The 26,250-nt window shown below is 37.6% G+C and overlaps 1 protein-coding gene across 2 annotated transcripts in view; it reads left to right on the forward strand.

The window, feature by feature from the left end:
• LOC126248605 (segment polarity protein dishevelled homolog DVL-3) overlaps window positions 1-24,460 on the forward strand; it is a 130,338-nt gene extending 105,878 nt beyond the window's left edge. The window contains exons 11-15 of one of the 2 annotated variants that reach the window (XM_049949743.1): window positions 520-654; window positions 11,646-11,813; window positions 12,669-12,899; window positions 18,471-18,776; window positions 24,045-24,460. In XM_049949743.1, the coding sequence (XP_049805700.1) occupies window positions 520-654; window positions 11,646-11,813; window positions 12,669-12,899; window positions 18,471-18,776; window positions 24,045-24,055 (851 nt within the window). In that variant the 3' untranslated portion in view covers window positions 24,056-24,460. Of the gene's footprint in view, window positions 1-519; window positions 655-11,645; window positions 11,814-12,668; window positions 12,900-18,470; window positions 22,238-24,044 lie in introns of those variants that run through there. The other variant, XM_049949742.1, reaches the window with a different exon arrangement.
• Window positions 24,461-26,250: the final 1,790 nt, after the last annotated feature.

Here is a 26,250-nt window from a genome sequence, read left to right on the forward strand (position 1 = left end):
TGGCCAAAGCCTTCTTCAGAAAAGAAGAGAAAACACACATAGGCACAAGCAGGCACATTTCCTGCACACGTGACCACTATCTGTGCCCTCTCTGGATAGTGGTCATGTGTGCGTGATGTGTGCCTTCTTTGTGTGTGTATATGTGTGTGAGAAAGCTAATTTTCTTTTTGATAGAATTATGATTGCCCTTGAACTTTATTTAGGTCAGCATTTTTATTGCTGATTTTCCTGTTTTCTATTACATTGGTGCAACTCTGTATGCATTCCATTTTCTTGTGTATTTAAACGTTTTTGAGGAGTCCTGGAAAAAGGCTTTTGTACATTCTGATCATAAAGAGGGAATAGCTGCACAGCGCAGTTTCATTTTGGGCCCTGAATTCTAACACTATAACCAAATTATGGCTGCCTACCTCCCCTGTGTGCAAGTCTGTGTAAAGCACCATAATTTAAACCATTTGCCTGGTGTGTAAGCTCTCATAAATCTGTGTTTCTTTTATCAAATAAATTTTATATTTGCAGGCCCTTTTGAGGATCTTCAGCTCTCGGTTAACACAGACATGTCAGTGATTGTCAGAGCAATGGCACGACCTGATTCTGGCCTGGAAATTAGAGACAGGATGTGGCTGAAAATTACAATACCCAATGCATTCATAGGTTTGTATGAAATACTTTAATTTATCTGTAGTGAAAGTAAAAATAACACTTTTAATCTTTGTAATAGATGAGAAGTGTTCATTTCTCAGCTGCCAAAAAAAAGGAGCATTTACAGCAGGAAAGTCTGTCAGACTATAGAATTGTGTGTGTGTCATTCAAACTCAGCAGTGTTTATTGTCTCTCTCATAAATATTATTAAGACCGTATTTATATGTATCAGGTTTTCTTTCCTGTGACAAACAGTTTAAGAAAATGTGTTTGCACAATCAATAAATAAAGTTTTAATTATGCTTTTAACTATATAGTGTTGTAAAGTTTTGTTTGTGGCTTGCATTTTCTAAACGACTGGCTAATGAAAATATTAAATGAAGCTACATCTCTGAAGTCATTGACTATTAGCTCTAAAATATTAGAGGTATGTATAAAAGCTAAATGAAATCAGTCTACATCCATGAACTTCAGGCTATAGACCATCCCTAGTCACGGGGTTTTTCACCTATTACCTCATGTGTTCAGATCTTGAGAGACTGCTACAGTATACGTCAAATTGTAGAGATCACAGGGAAGGTGGACGTGTTGCTACCTTTGTTAAAAACTTTGTCAAATGTAACACAGTTGATTGGAGGTTTTGTGTTTGGAGCAATGTTTTGAAGCATGTGCCTTTGGGTTGTCTGTAAATAGTTCTAGCTATGTAATTGTAACAATATATGAATACTGTTGAGGAATCTTGGTCTGTTTGTTTAAATCTAAGATAAATGTCATTGCTTGGAAACTTCACAGTAAATATCCCCACACTCTCCAGTCGCTAGACAGAACAGGTTCTTAGTCAATTTTCCCTTTGGAATAACTCCCGATACAAGCACCCTAATTGACAGTGGTTTTATAGGCCAAAACAAAATAAAAATCACCATTAATAAAGTTCTTAGTGCTCTCTCTCTCTGTGATAAACTGAGGCTCACTGATAATAACACAAATATTTAACAGAATAAAACTGTACCCTTTGAAAAGTAGTTACTACAGTAAATGAAAGAACAATGACACTTCAAATCATGTATCCAAAATGTAGACTAGAAACTTGGCTGTAATGAAAGAGATGTCAGTTACTGTACCAATTATTTAGTGAAGAAATTGAAACATCATTTGAAGGAGCTTTTCTTTAATGGACTAATAGGAAAGAACCCAAAGAATAGTAAAAAGAAAAAGGTAAGTGTGTCTTACATAACTGAAAGTGGAGTAAGGAAAACTTTTAAAGCATTATAAAGCAAAGGATTAGCAAGTGTAGATAATATTTCTAGCCAAAATCAAAAGCCTGATCAGAAAAATTAAGTAACTTTTTGGAATACACATTTAACACTTCCTCATGTTAGGGTATATTCAGATACAGAATTAAATTTACGGTAGCATAGCACATTTTTCAAAAAAAAAAAAAAAAAAAAGGGGGGGGGGGGGGCGGACGATGACACAGATCACAAGCTAATGTTCCACTTTTCTTCTGATTACATTTTCTAAAGCCCATGGGGAAAGTACTGTATTTGAAAATTTGGAAGCACTTTGACATGGTCAACAAAAGAAAGTTTAAGTATATACAGGGTGTATCATAATTAATGGTGTAAACGCATACAGTTGAAAGTGCACAATACTAGAAGCAAAAAAGTCGCCGTAAACATATGGTCGAAAACGCATACCTTCTGAGCTACGAGCAACTTCTCATCTTCAATACTGTGAAACAAATCTTTTCTACTGCAAGTTGTTTGCTTTCCATATTTTGGGAACTGGTAGTATGGAGCAAAACATGAAAGATGAAAAAAGTCCAGTAAACATGTGCTCTAAAATGCATTCCTTAAGAGCTATGAGCACTTGTTCATCCTTGCTACTTTGAAACATAAGTAGATACTCCGTGCGAATTGGTATGGGTGGAGCTTATACTTAACAGCCGAACTAAGTTAATAATTGGCTCCTTCTACCGACCCCCAGACTCCGATGATATAGTTGCGGAACAGTTCAGAGAATATTTGAGTCTCGTAACAAATAAATACCCCACTCATACGGTTATAGTTGGTGGGGACTTCAACCTTCCCTCGATATGTTGGCAAAAATATTTGTTCAAAACCGGTGGTAGGCAGAAAACATCTTCCGAGATTGTCCTAAATGCTTTCTCCGAAAATTATTTCGAGCAGTTAGTCCACGAACCCACGCGAATTGTAAATGGTTGCGAAAACACACTTGACCTCTTAGCCACAAACAATCCAGAGCTGATAGAGAGCATCATGACTGATACAGGGATTAGTGATCACAAGGTCGTTGTAGCTAGGCTGAATACCGTTTCTTCCAAATCCACCAGAAACAAACGCAAAATAATTTTATTTAAAAAAGCGGGTAAAGTGTCACTTGAAGCGATCCTAAGAGACAATCTCCATTCCTTCCGAACTGACTATGCAAATGTAGACGAGATGTGGCTCAAATTCAAAGATACAGTAGCAACAGCAATTGAGAGATTCATACCTCATAAATTGGTAAGAGATGGAACTGATCCCCCGTGGTACACAAAACAGGTCCGAACTCTGTTGCAGAGGCAACGGAAAAAGCATGCAAAGTTCAGAACAACGCGAAATCCCGAAGATTGGCTAAAATTTACAGACGCGCGAAATTTGGCACGGACTTCTATGCGAGATTCCTTTAATAGGTTCCACAACGAAACATTGTCTCGAAATTTAGTAGAAAATCCGAAGAAATTCTGGTCGTATGTAAAGTACACAAGCGGCAAGATGCAGTCAATACCTTCGCTGTGCAGTGCCGATGGTACTGTTACCGACGACTGTGCCGCTAAAGCGGAGTTATTGAACGCAGTTTTCCGAAATTCCTTCACCAGGGAAGATGAATGAAATATTCCAGAATTTGAAACACGAACAGCTGCTAGCATGAGTTTCTTAGAAGTAGATACCTTAGGGGTTGCGAAGCAACTCAAATCGCTTGATACGGGCGAGTCTTCAGGTCCAGATTGTATACCGATTAGGTTCCTTTCGGATTACGCTGGTACAATAGCTCCCTACTTAGCAGTCATATACAACCGCTCGCTCACCGATAGATCTGTACCTACAGATTGGAAAATTGCGCAGATCGCACCAGTGTTTAAGAAGGGTAGTAGGAGTAATCCATCTAACTACAGACCTATATCATTGATGTCAGTTTGCAGTAGGGTTTTGGAGCATATACTGTATTCAAACATTATGAATCACCTCGAAGGGAACGATCTATTGATACGTAATCAGCATGGTTTCAGAAAACATCGTTCTTGTGCAACGCAGCTAGCTCTTTATTTGCACGAAGTAATGGCCGCTATCGACAGGGTATCTCAAGTTGATTCCGTATTTCTAGATTTCCGGAAAGCTTTTGACACCATTCCTCACAAGCGACTTCTAATCAAGCTGTGGGCCTATGGGGTATCGTCTCAGTTGTGCGACTGGATTCGTGATTTCCTGTCAGGAAGGTTGCAGTTCATAGTAATAGATGGCAAATCATCGAGTAAAACTGAAGTGATATCAGGTGTTCCCCAGGGAAGCGTCCTGGGACCTCTGCTGTTCCTGATCTATATAAATGACCTGGGTGACAATCTGAGCAGTTCTCTTAGGTTGTTCGCAGATGATGCTGTAATTTACCGTCTAGTAAGGTCATCCGAAGACCAGTATTAGTTGCAAAGCGATTTAGAAAAGATTACTGTATGGTGTGGCAGGTGGCAGTTGACGCTAAATAATGAAAAGTGTGAGGTGATCCACATGAGTTCCAAAAGAAATCCATTGGAATTCGATTACTCGATGAATAGTACAATTCTCAAGGCTGTCAATTCAACTAAGTACCTGGGTGTTAAAATTACGAACAACTTCAGTTGGAAAGACCACATAGATAATATTGTGGGCAAGGCGAGCCAAAGGTTGCGTTTCATTGGCAGGACACTTAGAAGATGCAACAAGTCCACTAAAGAGACAGCTTACACTACACTACACTCGTTCGTCCTCTGTTAGACTATTGCTGCACGGTGTGGGATCCTTACCAGGTGGGATTGACAGAGGACATCGAAAGGGTGCAAAAAAGGGCAGCTCGTTTTGTATTATCACGTAGTAGGGGAGAGAGTGTGGCAGATATGATACCCGAATTGGGATGGAAGTCATTACAACAAAGACGTTTTTTGTCGCGGCGAGATCTATTTATGAAATTTCATTCACCAACTTTCTCTTCCGAATACGAAAATATTTTGTTGAGCCCAACCTACATAGGTAGGAATGATCATCAAAATAAAATAAGAGAAATCAGAGCTCGAACAGAAACGTTTAGGTGTTTGTTTTTCCTGCGCGCTGTTCGGGAGTGGAATGGTAGAGAGATAGTATGATTGTGGTTCGACGAACCCTCTGCCAAGCACTTAAATGTGAATTGCAGAGTAGTCATGTAGATGTAGATGCTCGTAACTTTTAAGGTATGTGTTTTAGAGCACGTGTTTGCTGTGCATTTTTTTATTATTTTGGTCCATACTACCACTTCCCAAAATATGGAAAGCAAAGAACTTGCAATAGAAGAGATTTGTTTCATAGTATCGAAGATGAAAAATTGCTCGTAGCTCTTAAGGTATGCATTTTCGACTCCATGTTTACTGAGCCTTTTTTGCTTCTGGTATCATACTTTCAACTTATGCATTTATGTCATTATGATACACCCTGTATATTCTTATTCACTTACAGTTTCATACTTTTTATGTCATGTGGTCAGTTGTCTCAAAGTATTGAGCACATGGAAGTTCATTGCTGGAAGAACCCAGTGTTGAAGATGGCTTGTTATTTTTTTTAAAAATTGTGCATAAAAATGAAAACACTTATTTGGCCAAACATCCAAAACTACACCAAGCATGTGATGTCGGGTATCTTGTCTTGTGTTCAGCAGTACTGATGTGGTAGTGACAGTTGACTGAAGAACACAGGAGTTTTGCATTTTGCGTGCTCATGTACGCAAAATACACAATGGATTGTATTCAGATTTCCCTAGCAAAACATGACCAATCAGGGCTGCAAGCTGTGACATCATTAAGAAGACAGTTGCTGGCTGGAAGTTTTAACTAGATACTATCCAGAAGTAATGTTGCTTTTTTGTGAGGGTGTGTGTTATGCTTGCTATTTTTCAAGTAAATATTCAATTTGTAGTGAAGCGAGTAAGAGGAAGTCTAATTGTACAGTTTCTCGTAGCACAACTTTGCTTACAAAGTTGAGGATATAGTTTAAAATCAGTGTTATTCTTAAAAATGTAAGCATCTCACTGTAAACAACTGATAAATTAAATTCGTAGTACAAGAATATGCACAGGACGTTTCATCCAAGAGAAATATGAGGGGTTTGAAATATGGGCTTTTAGTCTACCTCTGATTAAGATGCTGAAACTGAAGATGTTCCTTCACAGAAAATGCATAATTGGCAGCAAAAAACTAAGAATTATGTGATAGATCCTAGTATTGTAGGAGATAATGCACAATGAAATTTGTGTGTGTGTTTGTGTTTGTTAGTGTCTCTATCAACGCTTTCGTTTGGTAAGTTACAGCATCTTTGTTTTTAGATATATTTTTCCCACGTGGAATGTTTCCCTCTATTATATTTTCATGTATAATGTGCACCACTGATATTGGATACTCAATAACGAATGTACCCTCCTCTGGCACTAATGCACATTTTGCACCTGTTATTCATGCTGGCTACTAAATTGGTGAGGAGCTCTCGGGTGATATTGTCCCACTTCTCTTGTAAGGCAGTTTTCAGTTCTCGCACTGTTCAGGGAGTAGATGTTCATTAAGAAACATGTTTGACAAGAGCTTCACACCTGTGCTCTATAGCATTTAGGTCCAGGGAGTATGGAGGCCATTCCTTATGTTGAATTTCTTTACTTTCCTATGTGTTCAACACCTCAGTGGTCCTGTTTGGGTGGGCATTGCCATCTATAAGCAGAAAGTCACTACCTGCCACACCCCTAAATAGACGGACACAATCCCTGCAATAGTGCTGTGCTATAATGGTATCTCGTGTAAAGATACGCATCAGCATTTGGCCATTGTGCATAAAGCCTGTAACCACACTTTAAGGCCTAGGCCGTAGTGATGAGGTTCAATAATGTTCTGTGGTCTGTAACAGCTTCCCTTCTCTCCCCACACTAACTGGTGGCTAGAATCACTTGCCACAGTGAAGTAGGATTCGTTGGAGAACATTACTCTGGACCATTGTTGCTGACCCCCGAACAACATGTTCCCTTCACCAACAAACTCTTTCATGATGGTGTGGTTGAAGTGGGATGCATTTATCAGGCTTCTGAGCATACAAACCAGTCTGATTTAATCACTATGAAATGGTTCTGGCAGAGACATATGTACCAGTAGCAGCTGCAAGGTCTGCACCTATCTGCATAGGAGTGAAATGTCTGTTCCTTTTTGCCACTAGGGCTACATATCGATTGTCTGATGATGTAGTGGTCCATCTGCAACCACCAACATGCTTTCTAATAGCATTTCCACCTTCAGCAGCTGTTTTTAATTGTGAGAAGACATTGGATACACTCATTACCATGGCCACAGTAGTGACACTTTGGCTGGCTGCAGACTGTCCAACTGCTCATCCCACAATTGTAAGCAATCAAATGATGTCAAACTATTCGGTCCCACAACAACCTTCATCAAACACCGTACTGCTTGACCTGCGAATGCGTGCAATGTGTCTGTGTACAGTCTTTGCTGCAGTTACCATGTCCCACCCTCTGCAGTTCCTTTTACTGTCATTGGTCAGGTATTTAGCAATTATTGGTTGTTCTGTAGAAATTGGCAATTGTTCCAGAGTAAGCGTAAGTTACTCTTTCAGAAATTGTCAAACAGTGTATTAGCCACCATGTTTCAGGAAGTCGTTCTGCCATGGTCTGGAAAGCCAGAGAGTTGGTTAAAGTTTTGTAACCTGCACAATTGCTGAATTTCTCTTTGAGAAATTGCTCAGAGTATAAATGCACACACACATCTCAAAAATAGATTGAAGATTGGTCCATCTGTAATGACATCAATGTCAATGGGACATTAAACCCTAATCTTCCTTCCTTCTTGAAGATTAGTGTATACATTGTAACATACCTTCTGTAACTGTGTTGTGTTTTGTGTACATTTCTGTATTTGTTCACTTGTGTAATAAAGCTTTTTCCGTCCAAGTTCTCCATGGCATATACCTTAAGTCATATGATATTCCAAGAATTTTGTGATGATGGAGAAGCCCGACAGTGGCTTCCATCATCATACTTCGTAACATTTCTGAAATGTCAGGAGCATAAATTTGTAGGTTTTTTTGTTGTGACAGAAAACTTAGTTGTTGGATGGAATGTACACTAAATTCTCTTTTTTTGTATGAGTATTATAAAGTAAATGATTCAGTTTTTGATAGTTGCAATATGCATTACTCCAATAATTTTTTTTTCTATAAATTTTAAGTGAAGTGTGCTTTCACGTTAGAAAATGTGAATTACAGACAGAAATGCCTGTAACTTCATGTGAGCAATTCAAATTATAATAGGAGCTGTCTGTCTGCTAAGTAAAAGTTGCAAAGTACTCTATGAAACAAACTTGGTATGCTTTTAAAATGGGTAGTCTTTTTGCAAAGTGGGACCTATATAATGAGCGGATAGTAAACTAATTCAGGAGAAAGCTAAGTTAGCAAGGCAGTGCCTTGGTAATAATTTCATAATAAACTTACGATCATCCAGCAACTTCACTATATATTAAACAGACTGGGTGGGTTAGGTTGTAAAGTACCTGATCCGTGAGTCTGAGTTTACATATCTGATCCACATAACACACAGTTTATTTCACTTATTTCAAATTTGAATATAAAATTAAGGATATGTTACATGTAATTTGTTTTTATATGAACTTTTTCTAGAAAGTTTTTCTCTTAATTCTGTTCTCTGTGGGTTACACATGTCTCTAACTGATTTTGGAATTTTTCTGTGTTGGATTTGTTTTATTTATAGTGAAGTGTGTATTAAACTACACAAAGACTGATCTTCAAGTGCATTTCCCAGACTATATCTTCTTATGCTGACATTACTGGTGGTAATTTCACTTCTTCTTGTAACTGCTAGAAATGAACAACTGAACATTGTCTAGTTATTTGACACATTACCTGTATCCTGGTTTTGACAGGGTTGTTCAGTTAGCTTCACTGTTGTCACAGTGTTGTGTCTGTTGTCACAGTGTTGTGTCTCTTTGGTAATCTCTCTCTACAGATGTTACCAATATTTGTGCTTCATCTCAAGGCTCCAACAGCTTCATGTTGTATGAAATGTTTCAGCTTGACTGGTGACATGTGGTCAGAAAATATATTGGAAGTGCTGTTTTTGAAAGATTGTCTTCATACATATGGTGCAATTATAGTTCCTCAAATTAATCACAGATGTGTTAGTGCTTTATATCCCCAGACTACAGCTGTACATTTCATCAGTCTAATGACTGTCATGTTTGTGAACCTTGTCACCCAGTCAGTCAGTGTCTTACTAGGGGCATTCAAATTAAACCTGGTCACTAGTGTAAAGTAACGGTAACGATTTTATTAACTCAAAAATGTAGTTATTCACTATACACATTCTCAAAAATAGCTGCGAAAACTGTTGGCACATTTATCCCAATGTGACACTAGCCAGTTGATTCCATCCTTGAGGAAGCTAGTAGGCTGCCGTCGGATCCAGGCCTGGACCCAGTCACACACTTCATCATCCATTGCGAATCGATGTCCATGAATAGCTTGTTTTAGAGGCCCAAACACATGAAAGTCACTCGGTGAAATGTCAGGTCTGTACAGTGGATGTTCCAGCAGCTTCCTACTGAAACTGCTGCACTGTCGTCTTCACAGCATTGGCCGTGTGTGGGCGGGCATTAATATGCAGGAGGATAATGCCATTGGTCAACATGCCTTGGCGTTTTGACTTGATGGCTTGTCTAAGGTTCTGTAAACTGGCTTGATAACACTGGGCATTGATGGTGGTTCCCCTTTCCAGAAACTCGACAAGCAGTGGGCCCTTATGGTCAAAAAAGGAGTACATCATTACCTTACCAGAACTGGTGTGCACGGCCTTTGATTTCTTTGCGGGTGGTGAAGTTGCATGTTTCCTCTGCTTGCTTGGGACACTTGCTTTCCGGTTCAAAATTGGGACACCATGTTTCGTCACCTGCAACAGAATCCGACAGAAAGCTGTATTCCTCCTCCTGATAATGTTGCAGATGACTCAAATACAGCGCCATTCGAGTATTGCACTGTTCGGCGGTCAGTTGGTGGGAAACACACTGCGCACAGATTTTTCAAAACTTCAAGTGTTGATGCATTATGGTGTGGGGGTGCTCACGCTTATACCCAGTAACCGATGGATCTCATCCATGGTGATTCTGCGGTTGTCAAAGACTAAAGCATTCACTTCCGCAACCATTTCGTGTGTGATGACACGATGCACCTGTCCAAGACCATCATCGTCTTCCAGTGACTCTCACCCCTCAAGGAATCGTTTGCAACATTCCACAACACTTGAACGAATCGGACTGTACTCTCGATACACAGCCTTCATCCGTCGATACATTTCAAGGCCTCCAACTCCCTCGGCCGCCAAAAATCGAATCACTCCTCGTTGTTCCTGCGTACGCGCCTACATGTTCGATACTGGACGATAACTTGTGTGACTACCTACACTTCGGCGTGAAACCACACTGGCGCTATGCAAAATCAAACAGTGCGCATGCATCAGTCTCTGTACCAATAGATAGTGCCACCATAGCCACAGTGGTCCACCTTACGTGTAAGTCAGAGGTAGATGCTCTGACCAGGTTTCATTTGAATGAACCTCATATATAAATTCATATAGTGTGGGATGTGCCATCATAACTGAATTAGAGATGGAATTTTTTTTTGGGGGGGGGGGGGGGGGCAATGGTCTTTTGAGGGAGAGGAAGGTGGACTTCCAATCATCACTAAGAATGGAATGTCACATTCTGGCATAACATCAGCTCTTGTACTGGCTGTCTATATGACACAGTTGCTCATAGGGATGTCAAGATATACGATATCAATGTATGTGTTCACATTCAGGCCGTAAGTGCCCAACGCAGGAGACACTCAGTTTGAAGCTGAGGAGACACTGTGGTTTTCAGATGATATGTCAAGAGTGCACCACAAAAACCTCAATTTGGGGAAAACTGCCACTGGCAGAGTCTTCTGCTGGGCCCTAAAGGGTCAGCAATAGGTTGGCATTCACTATCATGATCAAATGGCACACGGATTAACATGGTCACAAGAACATTGCCACTGGGCGCTCAAAGTATGAAAATTGTGTGTGTGTGTGTGTGTGTGTGTGTGTGTGTGTGTGTTTTGCCTAATTGCAGTCCTATTGAACACATCTGGTATGTCATTGAGTGAGATGTGCAAGGTTAAGGCAACTGCGTGTTTGAAACTCACAAGATATCACAATGATTCACTGATGCTCCAGCAGCAAGGTAATGTATTTGCTTACACATTGGTTGCTCTGATGTCAAAAAATTGCATGAAGCAGACTTTTATATTAGTGCCCTACTCACTCTATTCCTCACGTTTGTACCATTTCACCGTTTTTAGTAGCCTAACTATTAGAAACAGGCTGTGTGGAAGCAAATTCTGCCAAACGAAACCTCATATGTGGTATGAATGAATATGAAGCAAAATTGGAAACAATTTTTTGAAAGAAGATATAATGTCCCATTACACCAAATTCCTTGAACTCAATGGGGATTATTTTCCAGTTGCTGTAGTGACATTTACAAACAGCTCCTAAAATAGACAGATTTAATTAGAAAGTTTTTCAGGATTCATGAGAGAAACAATTATTGGAATTATGAATTTGGTGTTCATTTGTATGTTGTCATAATCAATAAAATCTGTTTACTGCAAATGTAAGGAAAACATTTTTTGTTTCAGGTTGTGACGTCGTTGATTGGCTTCATAGTCATGTAGAGGGTTTCATTGATAGACGAGATGCTCGTAAATATGCATCTCAAATGCTCAAAGCTGGATACATAAGGCATACTGTTAACAAGATTACGTTTTCAGAACAATGTTACTATGTTTTTGGTGATGTCTGTACAGGTTGGTATTCCTGATAGCCTTGAAATTTAGTTAACCACCACTTCTCCATCAACATTATTTTGTTGTTGTTCTCATGAGTTATGTGAAAATTAATGTTTGTTGTGCAATACATGTGAGGAAGTTGCTTTTATCTTCATGTTCCGAAAGATCAAATTTTACTTCGAGAATATAATTCATGTGCTGCATACATTTCTCCTTACCATTTGAGATAATACATAGGATAAAGACTTAAGTTTAATGTGGAATTTAGATTTTCCATGTCATTATTAATCATATTTATACACCTTTAATGTGTGGTATCATAAGATTAATTTTCACCTTGAAATATTTGAGACTTTGTGCATCATCTCTCACTTTACCACCCACTGGCTGTTCACAGTCAACCACTTACAACATATCAAAATATTTGACTCCCCAAATCTATTTTTCTCACAGTACTACAATGTTGCTCATGTAGAAACCTTAAAACATTTATTATATTGAGCATGTAATAAATAAATTTTCACGAAGTCTTACACTTGAGTAGTTTGTGTTTCTCTTTCATAGTTTGGTTGTAAAAATTAAAGAACAACAGATTTTCCTTCTGAATGTAACACTTACCTGTGAAAGCCTTCTCTTGTATTTTCATGTCATCTTAGTGCTATCACCTTGAAATTGGTGTAGAGCTCCTGTGAGAAACAGCAAAAGTCACGTGGCAATGGAAGTTTTAAAGTAGAGCATTAAAAATGTAGACAGTAGATTACTGAATATATTGACTCACATCTGCAGTATGATTGCCCCCAGATCTCATTGTATATGATTTAATTAATTTGTGCCTTATAAGTAATCATAATTATTCTTTCCTGCTTCCAACAGCCATGTCGTCATTGAAAATACATGAAGACTGCGTATCCTTGGACCATGATACTGTTGGTCCACTTCCACCTCCAAATACAATGCCTGCTTCATGGGGTGGCTCCCATATGCCTTATTCGGGTACTTACCTCCCGCACACTGCCTCTGGATATGCACCTATGCCCTTCAACTATACCAATGAACCATCTGTGTATGGATACACGAGAGAAGACAGTGTACACAGTGGCTCAGGTAAGTCCAAATTAGTTTTATCTCTAGTACAAAACAAGTGTATACAAGACCATTGGCACAAATTTGGTTCCTAAGAAAATAGGGTATGTACAACAGTTGCTTTTTAGATTATGTACTGAACTAAATTCACAGCCCAATAGTGAGAACAATAATCTCTCTCTCTCTCTCTCTCTCTCTCTCTCTCTCTCTCTCTCTCTCTCTCTCTCATGTAATTCAGTGACGAGTGACGTGAATTTCAGAGAAGCAGATAATCAGCTGGTTGTATATACTGAATACTGGTTAGAAAAATGTGGGAAAGAGGCTGTACATAATTAAAGCTCACTACTCGCATGGATAGATTAATAGCAAGTGTGGTAAGAGGACTGTGTGTGTGTGTGTGTGTGTGTGTGTGTGTGCGTGTGTGTGTGGTGGGGGGGGGGGCTTTTTTGTATTTTTATGTTCCTGTTAGTCATCTGCGCATGTACATGTGTATGCTATAGTATATGCACTATATAGCTGTAACAAGTGTTGACTGAGGAAAATTGTGTAGTGGGTAAATGACACTTGCATTCAGGACAAGTAAGGTTCAGATTTCCATCCAAGCAGCCAGATTTATCATTTGTAATTACCTTAAATTTTTTCAGGTAAATTCTGGAATGTTTCATGTTAAAAGAACAGAGCCAATAATCTTCACCGACCTTGTCCGTGCCATGCATTGAGTTAATCTCTAATTACTTTTCCATAAGTGGAACATTAAATCATCATTAAGAAACTGTCTTATGATCAACCAGGATTGCATATTTTATACATTGTAATGAGGGATGCTCATTATGCTACCTAAGAGAAGAAATGATTTCGTGGTTGTAGGTTTAATACTTGCCATAACCAGCTTAATTTTCTGAAATCCACTAAGCAGACAAAATACCTCATGGCATGATTGTGCATTCATTTACAGAACTATGTGAGGAATGTTGTCTTATCACAATGTGGCTGCAGACATTAATTAATAGGGCCTCCTACTAGCAATGTATTTCTAATCTTTCTCACATTTTGTGGTTTGCAACAAAGGCAAAAAAAATTCCCCGTGCACCTCTGAATCAGCTTCAGACTTCTTGAATCATCTTGATTTCTTTTGTTGAATTATGCCATTTTTGTGTGTATTGCATTAAAACACTGAAATAAGGTATGTTGTCCCAAAGTAAAACATTTCAGTCTAATGCTCTATAAACATATTTCTTGTGTACTTCAAGGGGCACTTTGCAGGTGTGAAGATTCATAAGTTCTTGCTAAGTAGAAGATACTTTTTCATTTGATGCCCGTTTAGTGCTGCACTTACATTTTGCCATGGTGCTCTACTGGACATGACATTGTCATAATTTAAAAACTGTTGATATTTCGGTTTACTGTAGGGGAAGGAGTGAGGAAACTTTTATTTAATTGGTTTTCTGTGGTGGAAGGGAATCATTCTTGTCATTTGGCAACTATCAAGGCCAATGGGTTGTATGCTCCTCATGTGGGACATCAACTGCTCCATGGCAATTTCTGACTATTGTGACTCCCATCTCAAGCTGTTAAAATGGCCTGTTAGACTCTGATGGGTGGCAGCCAGGTTGCACGAGCCTATAGCCATGTTATGTATTCATGTTGTTAGGATTTTTTTAATATTTCAGTGGCCTCCTGGCCTCCTTGATCTTGTACTTCACCACTTCTTGGTGCTCACCAAGTATGCAAGTCTCACCAAATTTTATTTTTGTGCAGTAATCATTCTGGTATTCAGCTGTTGGTGATTGGTGGTGCTGCCAAAGTTGAATGTAGCCCTCAAACTTCTGAATGCATATCGCTACTGGCGTGCCGGTTTCACTTGTATCTACTTCTCCACATTCACAGTGCAGTGTGTAGAGCATTTACCTTGTCTTTGGTGGACCCTAACATATCCTGGATCTTACGGGTACTGCATCCGTCATATAAAGTAAGCACACTGCTGGCTGCTATTTATCTGCATCCTAGCTGCCTTCTGGCTCTGCTTATCAGTGTGAGTTATAACCATTCATCAAGAACGTTGTTCACAACATTTTAAGTTCAGATGTTATATTGCATCATTTGGGCACAATGTGCATTTAGTCAGCGAGCTGATGGCTGAATTCTTCTGTGCTGTGTGGTGGTTTGATTCAGCATGTTAATAATAACTTTGTGTGTGTGTGTGTGTGTGTGTGTGTGTGTGTGTGTGTGTGTGTGTGTGTTGGCTTCAGGTGTACTTTATGCCCTGGATGTTCCTAACTTCCACATCTATGAATGGAATTGCATCCTGTTTCTCTGCCTCAAGCACAAAATGAATCTTCTTGTGCAGGCTGCTCATATAGTCCTGTGTAGCTCTGACTCGCCATGTGACGTGTGTGTCATGATTTAACAAGCCTTTTTCATCTTGTCTTGGTATTGTGTGCTGTTCAGAATGACAATAGCCTTGCCTTTATCTGCTTGCAGTATCACAATTTCCTTGTTCACATAAGTTCTGTGAAGATGTTCCTTTTCTCACAGGCAAGGTTGTGCTTCGGTGGTGTGCCAAGTGGTAAAATCTGTACAGTTTCCTGTCTACACTCCTCTACGTCAATCGCAGATGTGTGATGGAGTGCTGCTTCCATGGACTCAATAATTTCTTCGGTAGGGATGTGGGTAGTGAAGTCTAATTCTCTTGCCAGTGTTTCCGTGGCCGAGTTGCTAAAGGAATAAAAGGAAAGATTTACCACTGTTCGAGAAGTATCCAGTTGGGGTTTTATGAGGGTAGGCTGAAAAGTAAAGCACTTATGCTTGAGGAAACTGGCTTAAAGGACTGAGAAACACACCAGGTGGAATGTAACTTTGTCCTCTGTATGCATGCACAGTTTGAATGTGTTGCGTTCGTCCAGTGTACTTAGAGTATCGTAAGTATGGAGATGTCTTCAAGTGCTATGTCTATTTAAACAGCATTATGTTACTGAATATTTAACTGTTGCAAAAGTTACTCCTAGTTAGTCATCTTCAGTTAAAGGGTGTTCATGGCGACAGTGCCATTGATGTATGTACTGTAAATCAGTGGGTAATGAAATTTTGTGGTTGCCTTGGAAAAGGCATAATTGTTGTTGAAATGTGCAGTGTACGTCCAATTGTTACCACAGGCGATAAACATTGAAAATTTGTTGATGATTTGATTCAAAATGACCGGTGAATCACTCAGTATCACAAACCATATTACAATAGCCAAGGAATGTTTCGACTTCATTGTTGAACAATTAGGATTCCATGAAATCTGGGTACAGTGGGTGCCACACTGTCTCAAAGGCAGAAACAACTGTTGTCAATTGTAATGCTCTGAGCAACTTATGTAGCACTACCATGGTGAAGCACAAGACTCTCCTATTTTTAAATATTGTGACGGGGGACAAGTCATGGGTCCAAATTGTGACCCAGAAGAAAAAAGACTGGGCTCTTCTTGTCAGGCAAAGAAGTTCAAAATACAGCTGTCCACAATAAATTCTTTCACTGTGTTTTGGGATGCTCACTTATTTTATGTGACTGATTATCTGGTACGAAGGGCACTGGCAAATTCTCCTCAGTACATTGAGACTGTAAAACACCTCTAACATAGAGTTTGTCATGGTAAGAGGTAGCCTGCCACCCTTAATCTTGCAACATGAAAATGCTCATCCACATGCGCTCCTCCCCTCGCTCCTCCCCTATCTGGCCATAGATATAAGTAGTTTCTGTGAACTATTCAATTGAATGGTAGTGGGATGCTTTCTTTAAAGAGAATGTAAATGGTTTCCTACTGGATTCTTTGTGGTTGAGTATAATGATCTTGATGTGATGTTACAGTTTCAAAAATATTTCAGTAGTTGCTGGTCAGAACTTCATATTCACATTTTGGTTTCTGAAGACATCTGAAAATAACTGCAGTTACGATGGTGTAACTGATTATACGGTAACATTTTCCATTAAGTTGTTAAGGAACTTGGCAAAATATTGATATACTGTTTCAGATATGTGAAGGAGCATTAGTGTAGTTATGCTCCATTAAAGTTACAAAACCATGGGCAAATGGAAACTGGCAATTTTTCTAATTTATTTTTTAGTTTTTGTGGTTCTACTTTTCTTAGGCTTAATTTTGACTCCAATAAAGGTGGTTTAGTGGTGGCCACAGCTAATCAAAATACTACAGATAAAATCTCAATTTTTCTGTTATTACCCCAGTGTAAAACTCATTCTGTAGATACTAAGCTGTTGTCCATGCAGAATTCATTAAGTCTTTTCACCAACACTCAGCTTTACTGAATACTAAATGTTACAGAATTTACAGAAACAATTAAGAAATAGAGAGAGAGAGAGAGAGAGAGAGAGAGAGAGAGAGAGAGAGAGAGAGAGATTCCCCAGTTCCTTCAGTACATATAAAGAGCTTTTAAAAAAATAAAAATTATGTACACACATTCTTCTTTTTGCCTCCCAACACTTCAATCCTGAGTCAGATGAAACTAGCACGAATATGTCCAAATTAGTTGTTTGCCAACATTTGTCCATGTTTTTGAATCTGTTGGGTGAAAACAAATAATGAAGCTATTTCTGACCAGTTACAATTATCTCTCGTGACTTTTACTGTGTGAAGTAGTATTAACTTAAATTACATGAAACTTCAAACCTTTGTTACTACTTCTGTTAAAATTAATGAGAAACACTGACCCGTTATTCTTGCTGCTATTACCATACGAATCTGCACTCACTGCGTCTCCCCCTGAAAGCTGTAAAGAAAATAATTTGGTTTTATGTTTTCAGAGGTATCAGATGATTTGCCATATTCTTTTGAGTAAATTAAGAAAAGGGTGTAACATCCTGTTGGTTACGAGGTCATTAGAAGCAGGTAAACTGAGCAAAGGATTTACAGCTTTTTACGTAAGAGCAGTATTTTGGTCATTAACATTGTATTCTTTACTCGTCCTGATAGTCCTAATATTTTTTATTCAATGAATTTCATATTACTTAATACTTAATATGTAACAGTAGTTCTGTGTGTCAAATGTATTCCCCAAAATTTACTTAAACATTGTTTCTTCAGTTGATGTGTTATTCTTAATGATGATGTTCAGATGGTACAGTTTCAAAATCTCCAGAATGATTGTGAGAATCGATCAAATACTTCACGATAGAAATGGAGGAGAAAGATGATGATGATCTGAAAATTTTATTCATTTCCTCTTTGCTCTCTGCGTTACACTTAATATTAAAGGATAAACTCGGAATCTTATCACCTGTTTTACATGATCAAAATTACTATTACCCTCAATTGTGAAATTCAAAGTGTTTGCTATTTTTCATAATCACAAACATCTGTTAACCGTTACTGCATTTATTGATGCCCGTTTTGGAAAAAAGATGAGATTCCTACTGTGTGCTCTGTGGAGGTGTATGCAACAGTGGGGTAATAGGAAAAAACTAACATAGACTGACAATCCTTATTTTGGTGTGGTCACTAGCAAACCTTATTTCCTTATTATTAAAATGGCACAATATTCATTACTTTTCACTTTTATTATAATAACCTTAGTAAATTCCATTCTATGTCCATAGGTGGTAGCAGCAACGATTCGGAAGCTGCATGCAAGGAAGGCAGTGGAGGTGAAGCAGCTGTAGGGGGAGGAGGAGGAGGAGGAGGAGGAGGTGGGGGAGGAGGCAGCAGTGGCGTCGGGGGAACTGGAAAGTCAGCGGGCAGCTCTGGCGGCAGCGAGGGCGAGGGCGGCGGTGGTAAAGGTCGTCGATCCGGAGGGTCTCGCTCACGTTCCAGTGGCTCAGAGCGCTCTGTGGCCACGGCTTCCACAGCAGGACCACCACCTTCCCAACATCGTCATCCCCTCCAGCACGCTCAGGACCTCTCTGGTAGTAGGCAGTCTTTTCGTATCGCTATGGGCAACCCTTGTGAATTCTTTGTGGACGTGATGTAGCTCATCCACAGTGTGCCTGCACATGATTAAGCTGCAGAATCCCCAAAACTGATGTCATTGGGTGGACTGAAATTATTCTTCTGTAATGTAGCACTATGTGCAAGAAAGAAATATTGCTGCATGTATGTGTACAAAGAGATGGGCAGTTACTGGTGAAATTATAGTACAGCTCAGTTATAATCTCGTCAATTCTGTTGTATATATTATAACATTGTGCCTGTCTTCGACTTATTTTCAGGCATGTATGTCTTTTTGTGGTTGATAGACAGTCGGTATAGCTTCAGGAAGTATAGCAAAACAGCTTTACTAACTTGTACATGAAGAACTGTGATTTATATTTTATGAGTTTGTTGGCCAGATACTTTCGAAAGTAAGTGATTTCATGTGCGAGGTCATTTAAATTTTTACCTGTCATAAACTGAGGGTATTTTGTATGCTTTTCTTTAGTATATTCTTGTCAGTTTGCATTAGGCAGATTCAGTGAAACGGTGATTGTTGTAATTGGAGATGATTTATGAAAACTTTGTGATAAAGTCGTACTTACTCCTCATTTTTATAGGGGACAGACCTTGCATATTTTGATTAGACATTTGTTGTTCATCCATCCGTTCATTGTTTCACACTTATCATACATTTGTAGGTGTGTGCCATTGGATAGAATATTATTTGCATTTTACATTGAAAGTAATCTTTTTTAAAAGTCGATGTACTATGACTTCATTTGATGACTTTGAAATCATTTCAAGGTGTGTGTGTGTGTGTGTGTGTGTGTGTGTGTGTGTGTGTGTGTGTGTGTTCTACCATGTTACTTAAAGTGGCAGTTTGATTTGGTACATTCCATCTTTCAAGAAGTTGGTTTTTTTTTTTTTTCTGAAATAGGCCTATTGAGTTACAACTCATACAACAAAAATTGAAGAAATGATTACTTTAGTATGTAGCAGTTTTCTACACAATATATGTGTACTCTGTCTCATTTTAAGTCATTTTAACGAGAGTCTCCTGGAACTAAATTTTTATCATCAATTTTGCACAACAGAATTTTGTTCTTGTGTGTGTATCATCATAGAGTGTAATTTATTTTTCATATCATCAGCCTTTTGTTGGGTTGTGTATGAGGGATTCAAGATAATGTGAACAATTGCCAGAAACCATAATACTTCGGCCTTTTTTGGAAATTGTGTATTATTTATCTACACATTTCCTCATCTTGTTACCCATTATAGTTCACAGGACAGATTCACAGACAGCTGTTGTAGTTGAACTTAATATTGTGAGATTTCCATCATCAATGAACACAAGTCAGAAATGTTTATTAACTTAACAATAAAATCAGAACTTTTCATTAACTTAACAATAAAATCAGAACTTTTCACTGTTTTGGAACCCTTTATGTATGCTTTGCTTGGACTTCTGTGTCATTATCATACCATTTGGCTTCTTCTGAGAGCTGCATTTGCCTTTTTTATGCTTGGAACTTCATACTACAGTGGTTATTGTCATGTATCTGTCAGTTTGTTCTATACTGTTGTTATCAAATTTTTAAGGTGTCATTGGGGACAGAAATTGTTTCCTGAACTTTGATCATTCCATTTTTCACAGGTGGGAAAAGACTAAATTCTAAATGATTTTTTTAAAAAAGTGTGTAATTTGAATCAGTTTTCAGAATAGCGATTTTTGTCATTTTTACTTATTTGATTTGTGACATTGTTGTATTGTAATATGTACTTACGATGTATTTAATTTTGATATTGCCAGTGTATTGTGTTAACTTAATGGATGCAATGAAATCACTTATAAAATCTGTCTTATCAACAATAGAAAGACTTTCTTATGAAGTGGCAGTCTTGTACAGCGAAGAGTGTTCTTTGATCTTCACTCTCTGAATATTTTCTGAACATAAAATTTTTCTTCTACATTGCGTAATTTAATGCATGTGAATTAGTTGCTTTTGAACTATGGGTTACTTCTCCTTGCTGTTACCATATCTCTTGGTTTTAGTCAGAAAAGAAACAAGGTATCCTATTTTTCCCATTAAAATCATGTACAGCCTAACAGATCTTGTTTAGAATAAGAAAGAAAAAGTGTTGTTGCTATTGTAGTGTTTGTTCAGTTTCTTCTTTTGTAATGTCAATAATTGACAGCATTTTCTTTCTGTCATCAAATTTTTCATCTTGGTTACATTTCTTTGTGAAAAGTTGAGTGACTTAAAATGAATTGTCATGATTTTTCAGACTCCAAAATTTGATCCATCCCAATAAGTAGCTGTAGACAAAACAGTTTCAGCATGATGATTTACTTTTAATGTCTTAACCTTTGACCATAAGTACAAAATGCACTTACCATAATACAGCACTTAAGATGTTGTTGTACTTACATTTACATTTTATTTCATGAAGTACCATCATGAAATTTTGTTGAGTACTTAAGACTTCCTTGTATTTCATATACATTATAAGTATCACCTTCTTCAAGGTGTCATTGGAACCTACCGTGAAGGGCAGAAATTTGTAGAATTCTTCATAACAGCTATGAACACTTTTGAAATCTGATACTTAATATGCAGTTGTGATAAAAGGATGATGATATTCCGCAGAAAGAGAGGTGCAGCTAATTTTTTGCCGTTTGTACATGATGATGTAAGATTTGAGGAGATATCTGGCATCAAGGGATAAAACGTGAAGTGTAATATCAGTTACTGTGATAATAAAACATGTAGATTATTTAATAACTGTGGCATATTTGAAACATTAAAATTTGACTGCACAGAGCATGTGTAAAAATTGTTTTAACATTTATATTTTTACATTCAAATTTGAGCACGCTTCTTGTAATATCATCATGCAGGATAACATGAATGGTATAACATGGAGTTCATAACAACATTTCACAATCACTTAAATTCTACTTTGTGATGAATTAATACAGCATAAACTTTGTTATTAAAAAGGTAATTTTTGGATGATGATGAATAGTAGATGCCACAACCATTAAGTTTGAGATGTTCCAGTGCTATGTTTTTGCTTTAATCAACTTTTTGTGTCCTGTGCATGCATGTATAGATACCCATATAAAGTCTGTTATGAATGTTCCTTTGAAGTTCATGGGAGCTATTTGAGTTTTCATGTTCTTCTACATAATGTCTACAGAAGCACAATTGTCAAAATCTCTTGAATCATAAAGAGATGATGTGGTAAATGTACCACCTAAATAATCATATGTTGCATTAAGAAATGCTCACCAGACATTTTAATGTAACTAAAAGGTTCAGGACTGTGAGTGATTTTTAGTTAGAGCTATTTGACTGTCTTCTCAGGAGCAGATTTCCTGAAACAGCTGGGACAAAAATGATGATACACTGATGTAAATAAAGTCATAATACATAAATTTGCTTTTGTTTCTTTTTATTTTACATTGGCCTGACATAAATAATGAGATATACATTTCATCATACCGAAATTGTGCATGCCTGCTTCCTCATCCTTTTGCCTGGTCCTCATTTATAATTGACACCAACAACAAAATTGTTTTCTTTGACTCAGTGTTAATTGTTTTGGATTTGCTGTATAATTCAACTTGCCAACTCACTAGGAGGCAGCTTAACCGTGTGAGTAGTAACAGACCATATTTCATTACTCACTTTACCACAACCTCTCCAACTGGTGAAATGAATTTTCTTCATGGGTGTGAAATTTTCACAAACTGATTTCCTGAAATGATCTGTCATTGTGCATAGTCAGCACACAGTTTGGGTCTTCCCTTGTATACATTTACTTTTACAACTTTGATAAACATGATTAATATTTACGATAGTTTTGTTGATACTGATGTCTGTGTACTGGGAATAGAGAAATTTTCTTTGTCTGTTAAATAGAGGAGATAGCATTCAAGTCATGCTAAGGAACTTGTACACAATCAGATAAGTTGCGGGCAATATAAATACCTGCTATGAAGTCATAAAGTGATCATAATTGTTCAGTGAGTGTGCAATAGCATTTGAGTAAACACTAAAATAGTAATAATATCATCATATAAACACCACAGGTTACTGAAAAATTTCTTGCAAAATTTCTGTTTAAAGTCAAAAGTGAAATAATGTTGAGCTCAACAGGGAACAACAAGAGTCAGGTCTTCTGAGGCTAGTTCTGTAGACAGGCAGAGATTACTCAAAGCCAAAAAAAACTGAGGCAGTGCCCATAATTACATCAAACAAAAAGCATGATGTTTGGGAGTGTGAAAAAGTTGTAGAAAACTGGCAGAGACAACATGAAGGAACTATTGAACAGTTCTGGAATTTAATTTTGTTACCAAATGCAGTGCCTTTTTCCCCAGAATGTACTCTTCATCTCTTACAACCCATAGTTGTTGATGAAATAGTCATCTCAGTTACATCATTATAACCGTTGTTCTGATTTTCTCTTTCTCTGCCATCTGCATATAAATAAATTTTACTTCCAAAAGCTTTGTACGTCTCATAAGCATTTTGTTGGCAGTGTCCAACTGTGAGTATGAGCTTTACCAGGTGAGTGAGTGGTGGTCCTAACTCACATTCTTTGCATCATGTTTGTGTTCTGTGTTAATCAGTTTTTTGTTTAGGTCTCGTGTTGCTGTGTAGCTGGGTACCCTGACTTGCATTAATATTGTGTCATGTTTAATCCAAATATATAATGCACACACACACACACATCCCTCATCCTTTTAAATGAGTCATACAGTATATTATATTTGGCTAATTATTCATTTCTGTGCTTTTTTTACCATTCTCAGTAGTCTGTTACTTGCTTCCCAAGACACATGTATGCATGCAACTTGTGCACTTGCACATGTTCTTAAAAAACCACACACACACACACACACACACACACACACACACACACACACACACACACACACACACTTGGGTAGCTATAAATTATTTACTATTGATCATTTTTTGTCTGGGTTAGGTGTATTCATGAATTTTCCCTGTCTCAGATATTTAAAATACTTTGGGTATGTACTTGCTTGGAAGTGTGATGTGCTGCCACATTCACTGTCTAAAGAATAGACAAAGAAGACAAAACATAAAGAAATACACATTATTGACTCCATACTTAACAGTTACCACTGCGGATTTAATAAGATTGCTATAGTCTTATAGTAATTTCTCCTGCTCAGCATGGGACTGTAAAAATCCTAGAATCTTAAATTGCTGAACCTTTTTCAGGTGGACGATGACACCATTCCCAAGAGTAAAAATTCCAGAATTTGTTGTGGGCTTATGGGTTGAGAAGATATGTGAAACGCACAAGATGGTGCAAATTTTGTGGGGCTAGTGAAATGTGGTGAAACTAATATCTTAGTGACAACTGTGAGTCATCTCAACAGTGTGATAGGGACAGGAGAGTGCAGGTCAGATTAAAGTTTTTCCATGTTTTGTATAAAACTACAGAAGAGTACAATCATCCTTTCAAAGTGGAAAATGAAATTTCAGGTGCCCACGGCTCATCGAGAACAGTTACTGAATTTTGTACAAAATTACATGACTTAAATAGAAAACAATGTCATGACAGTGTCTTCTAATAAGTTAATGTAATAAGTGTAATGTTTCATGTATAACTGTAAGAGCTATTGATGTGATATTGTCATGAAGCAGTTTATAGTGTTGGCGTCATTTTCTAGTCCATTTGTTCTAAACATGTTGCATTTACACTTATATTTGGTAGACCTTCTGATGTGATGTTTTTGCAGTTTCCAGGACAGTTACTTACAAGAATTTGCTATGCAGCATTTCTAATTTATTTTATGCCAAATATGTAATTTTCTTTGACTATATTGATATTTAAGGTGGTGTTCAAACAAACTTTTTTTGCATAGACTTAGAAATAATGCTTTTTTGAGCATTTAGTGACATGACCTGAGTTTTAATGAGCCTGTGCAATATGAAAACATTTGTTGGTGCAAATGGTATTTTATGCTGTACTCATTTTTCTATAAAATTACTGAATTTATCATTAAAACATTTTAAAAATTGTTTAAAATGAGGTAGGTGCTAAAGACGTACTTACCTATGTTTATCTTCTGATAATTAGCCTTTGATAGGTGTGCAGTTAAACTCAGGTTGAAAGATCACTTCCATGTTATAACCACATTCTGTAAAGTGCAATTAATTACTGCTTATTTTACTTTAGTCAATAGGAAACATTTTGTAGCTTGTGATGGTTACTATATTCCCCCCCCCCCCCCCCCCCCCACCTTCCCTGGGACAAGTTAAACATTTGATGAAAACATGACATTGCTTCAGGCTTGAGAATTGTGAAAGTAATTCAGTGGATTTTTCACAATTTTTTTGTGGGGCATTGCATAAATTCTGCAGCTTCTGTTTGCTAATACCTGTCTGTTAAGAATTGGCATGTACCCCCAAAAAAGTCATCTTGTAAGCAGTTCAGTACTCTGTAACAGAAATTTTCGTTTCTTTTGAGTTTAGTGATGTGTAGCTCCATATGTGCAAACTTAACGTACATTGTAGAGTGAGTAGGCAAAACAAGTCAGTTTGTTGGTACTGGTACATCATGGAATTTAAATAATGCCCCCCACCCCTTTTCCCCCAGTTCATACCCTCATGATTGCAAATTCAAAGAAAATATTTTGTAGATGTCTGTGTGCAAAATCTATGTGAGAGGTATCACTAATGCTGCATCTCTCAACAAGATACGGATTAAGATGGTATTTTAAATGTAATATGCAGACAAAGTTGATGATTGCATCATTACTGGACTGATGTAGCAGAGAGAATATATTAGGAGTATGGTTCTTCAGAAAAATATACGACGAAGAGACAATGCCATGAAAATACATGTTGTGCATGGGTGTTGTGTGCATGTGGACTGCATATTGTTTGAAATTCTGCATGTCTTTCGAATGTGCATGTTGTCTATAGTTCACATGTCTTGCCCATTTGTAAAGTTTTGTGGCAATTTTAGCCAAGTCATTGGTTCTTCAGAGTTGAGTGGAAATGAATAGATTGCTGAGGGAAAGACACACAAGTGAAATATAATAATAATAATAATAATAATAATAATAATAATAATAATAATTATTATTATTATTATTATTATTAATTTTATTATTGGTATACAAATTTCTAAATGATAATTGTAACAGCGGTATTAGTACTTAGGCAGGTACAGTAATTGGAGATCATATTCTATAAGACACCCACAACTTAAATCACTCATGCCCTTTTTGTGATTCACTCACCATAAATTATTATTTAATTTGGTAGAACTGCCAATAAACAGTACTTAATTTTGTGTTGCAGAAGTTGAACATAGTAAATACCTAACAATGATATATTGCTTCGTCAGTACGCTCAGGTGTGTGTGTGTGTGTGTGTGCGCGCATGTGCGTGAGTGCGTGCGCGCGCGCGGCTG

The sequence above is a fragment of the Schistocerca nitens genome, chromosome 3 (assembly GCF_023898315.1).
Source record: "Schistocerca nitens isolate TAMUIC-IGC-003100 chromosome 3, iqSchNite1.1, whole genome shotgun sequence".
Taxonomy (NCBI): Eukaryota; Metazoa; Arthropoda; class Insecta; order Orthoptera; family Acrididae; genus Schistocerca; species Schistocerca nitens.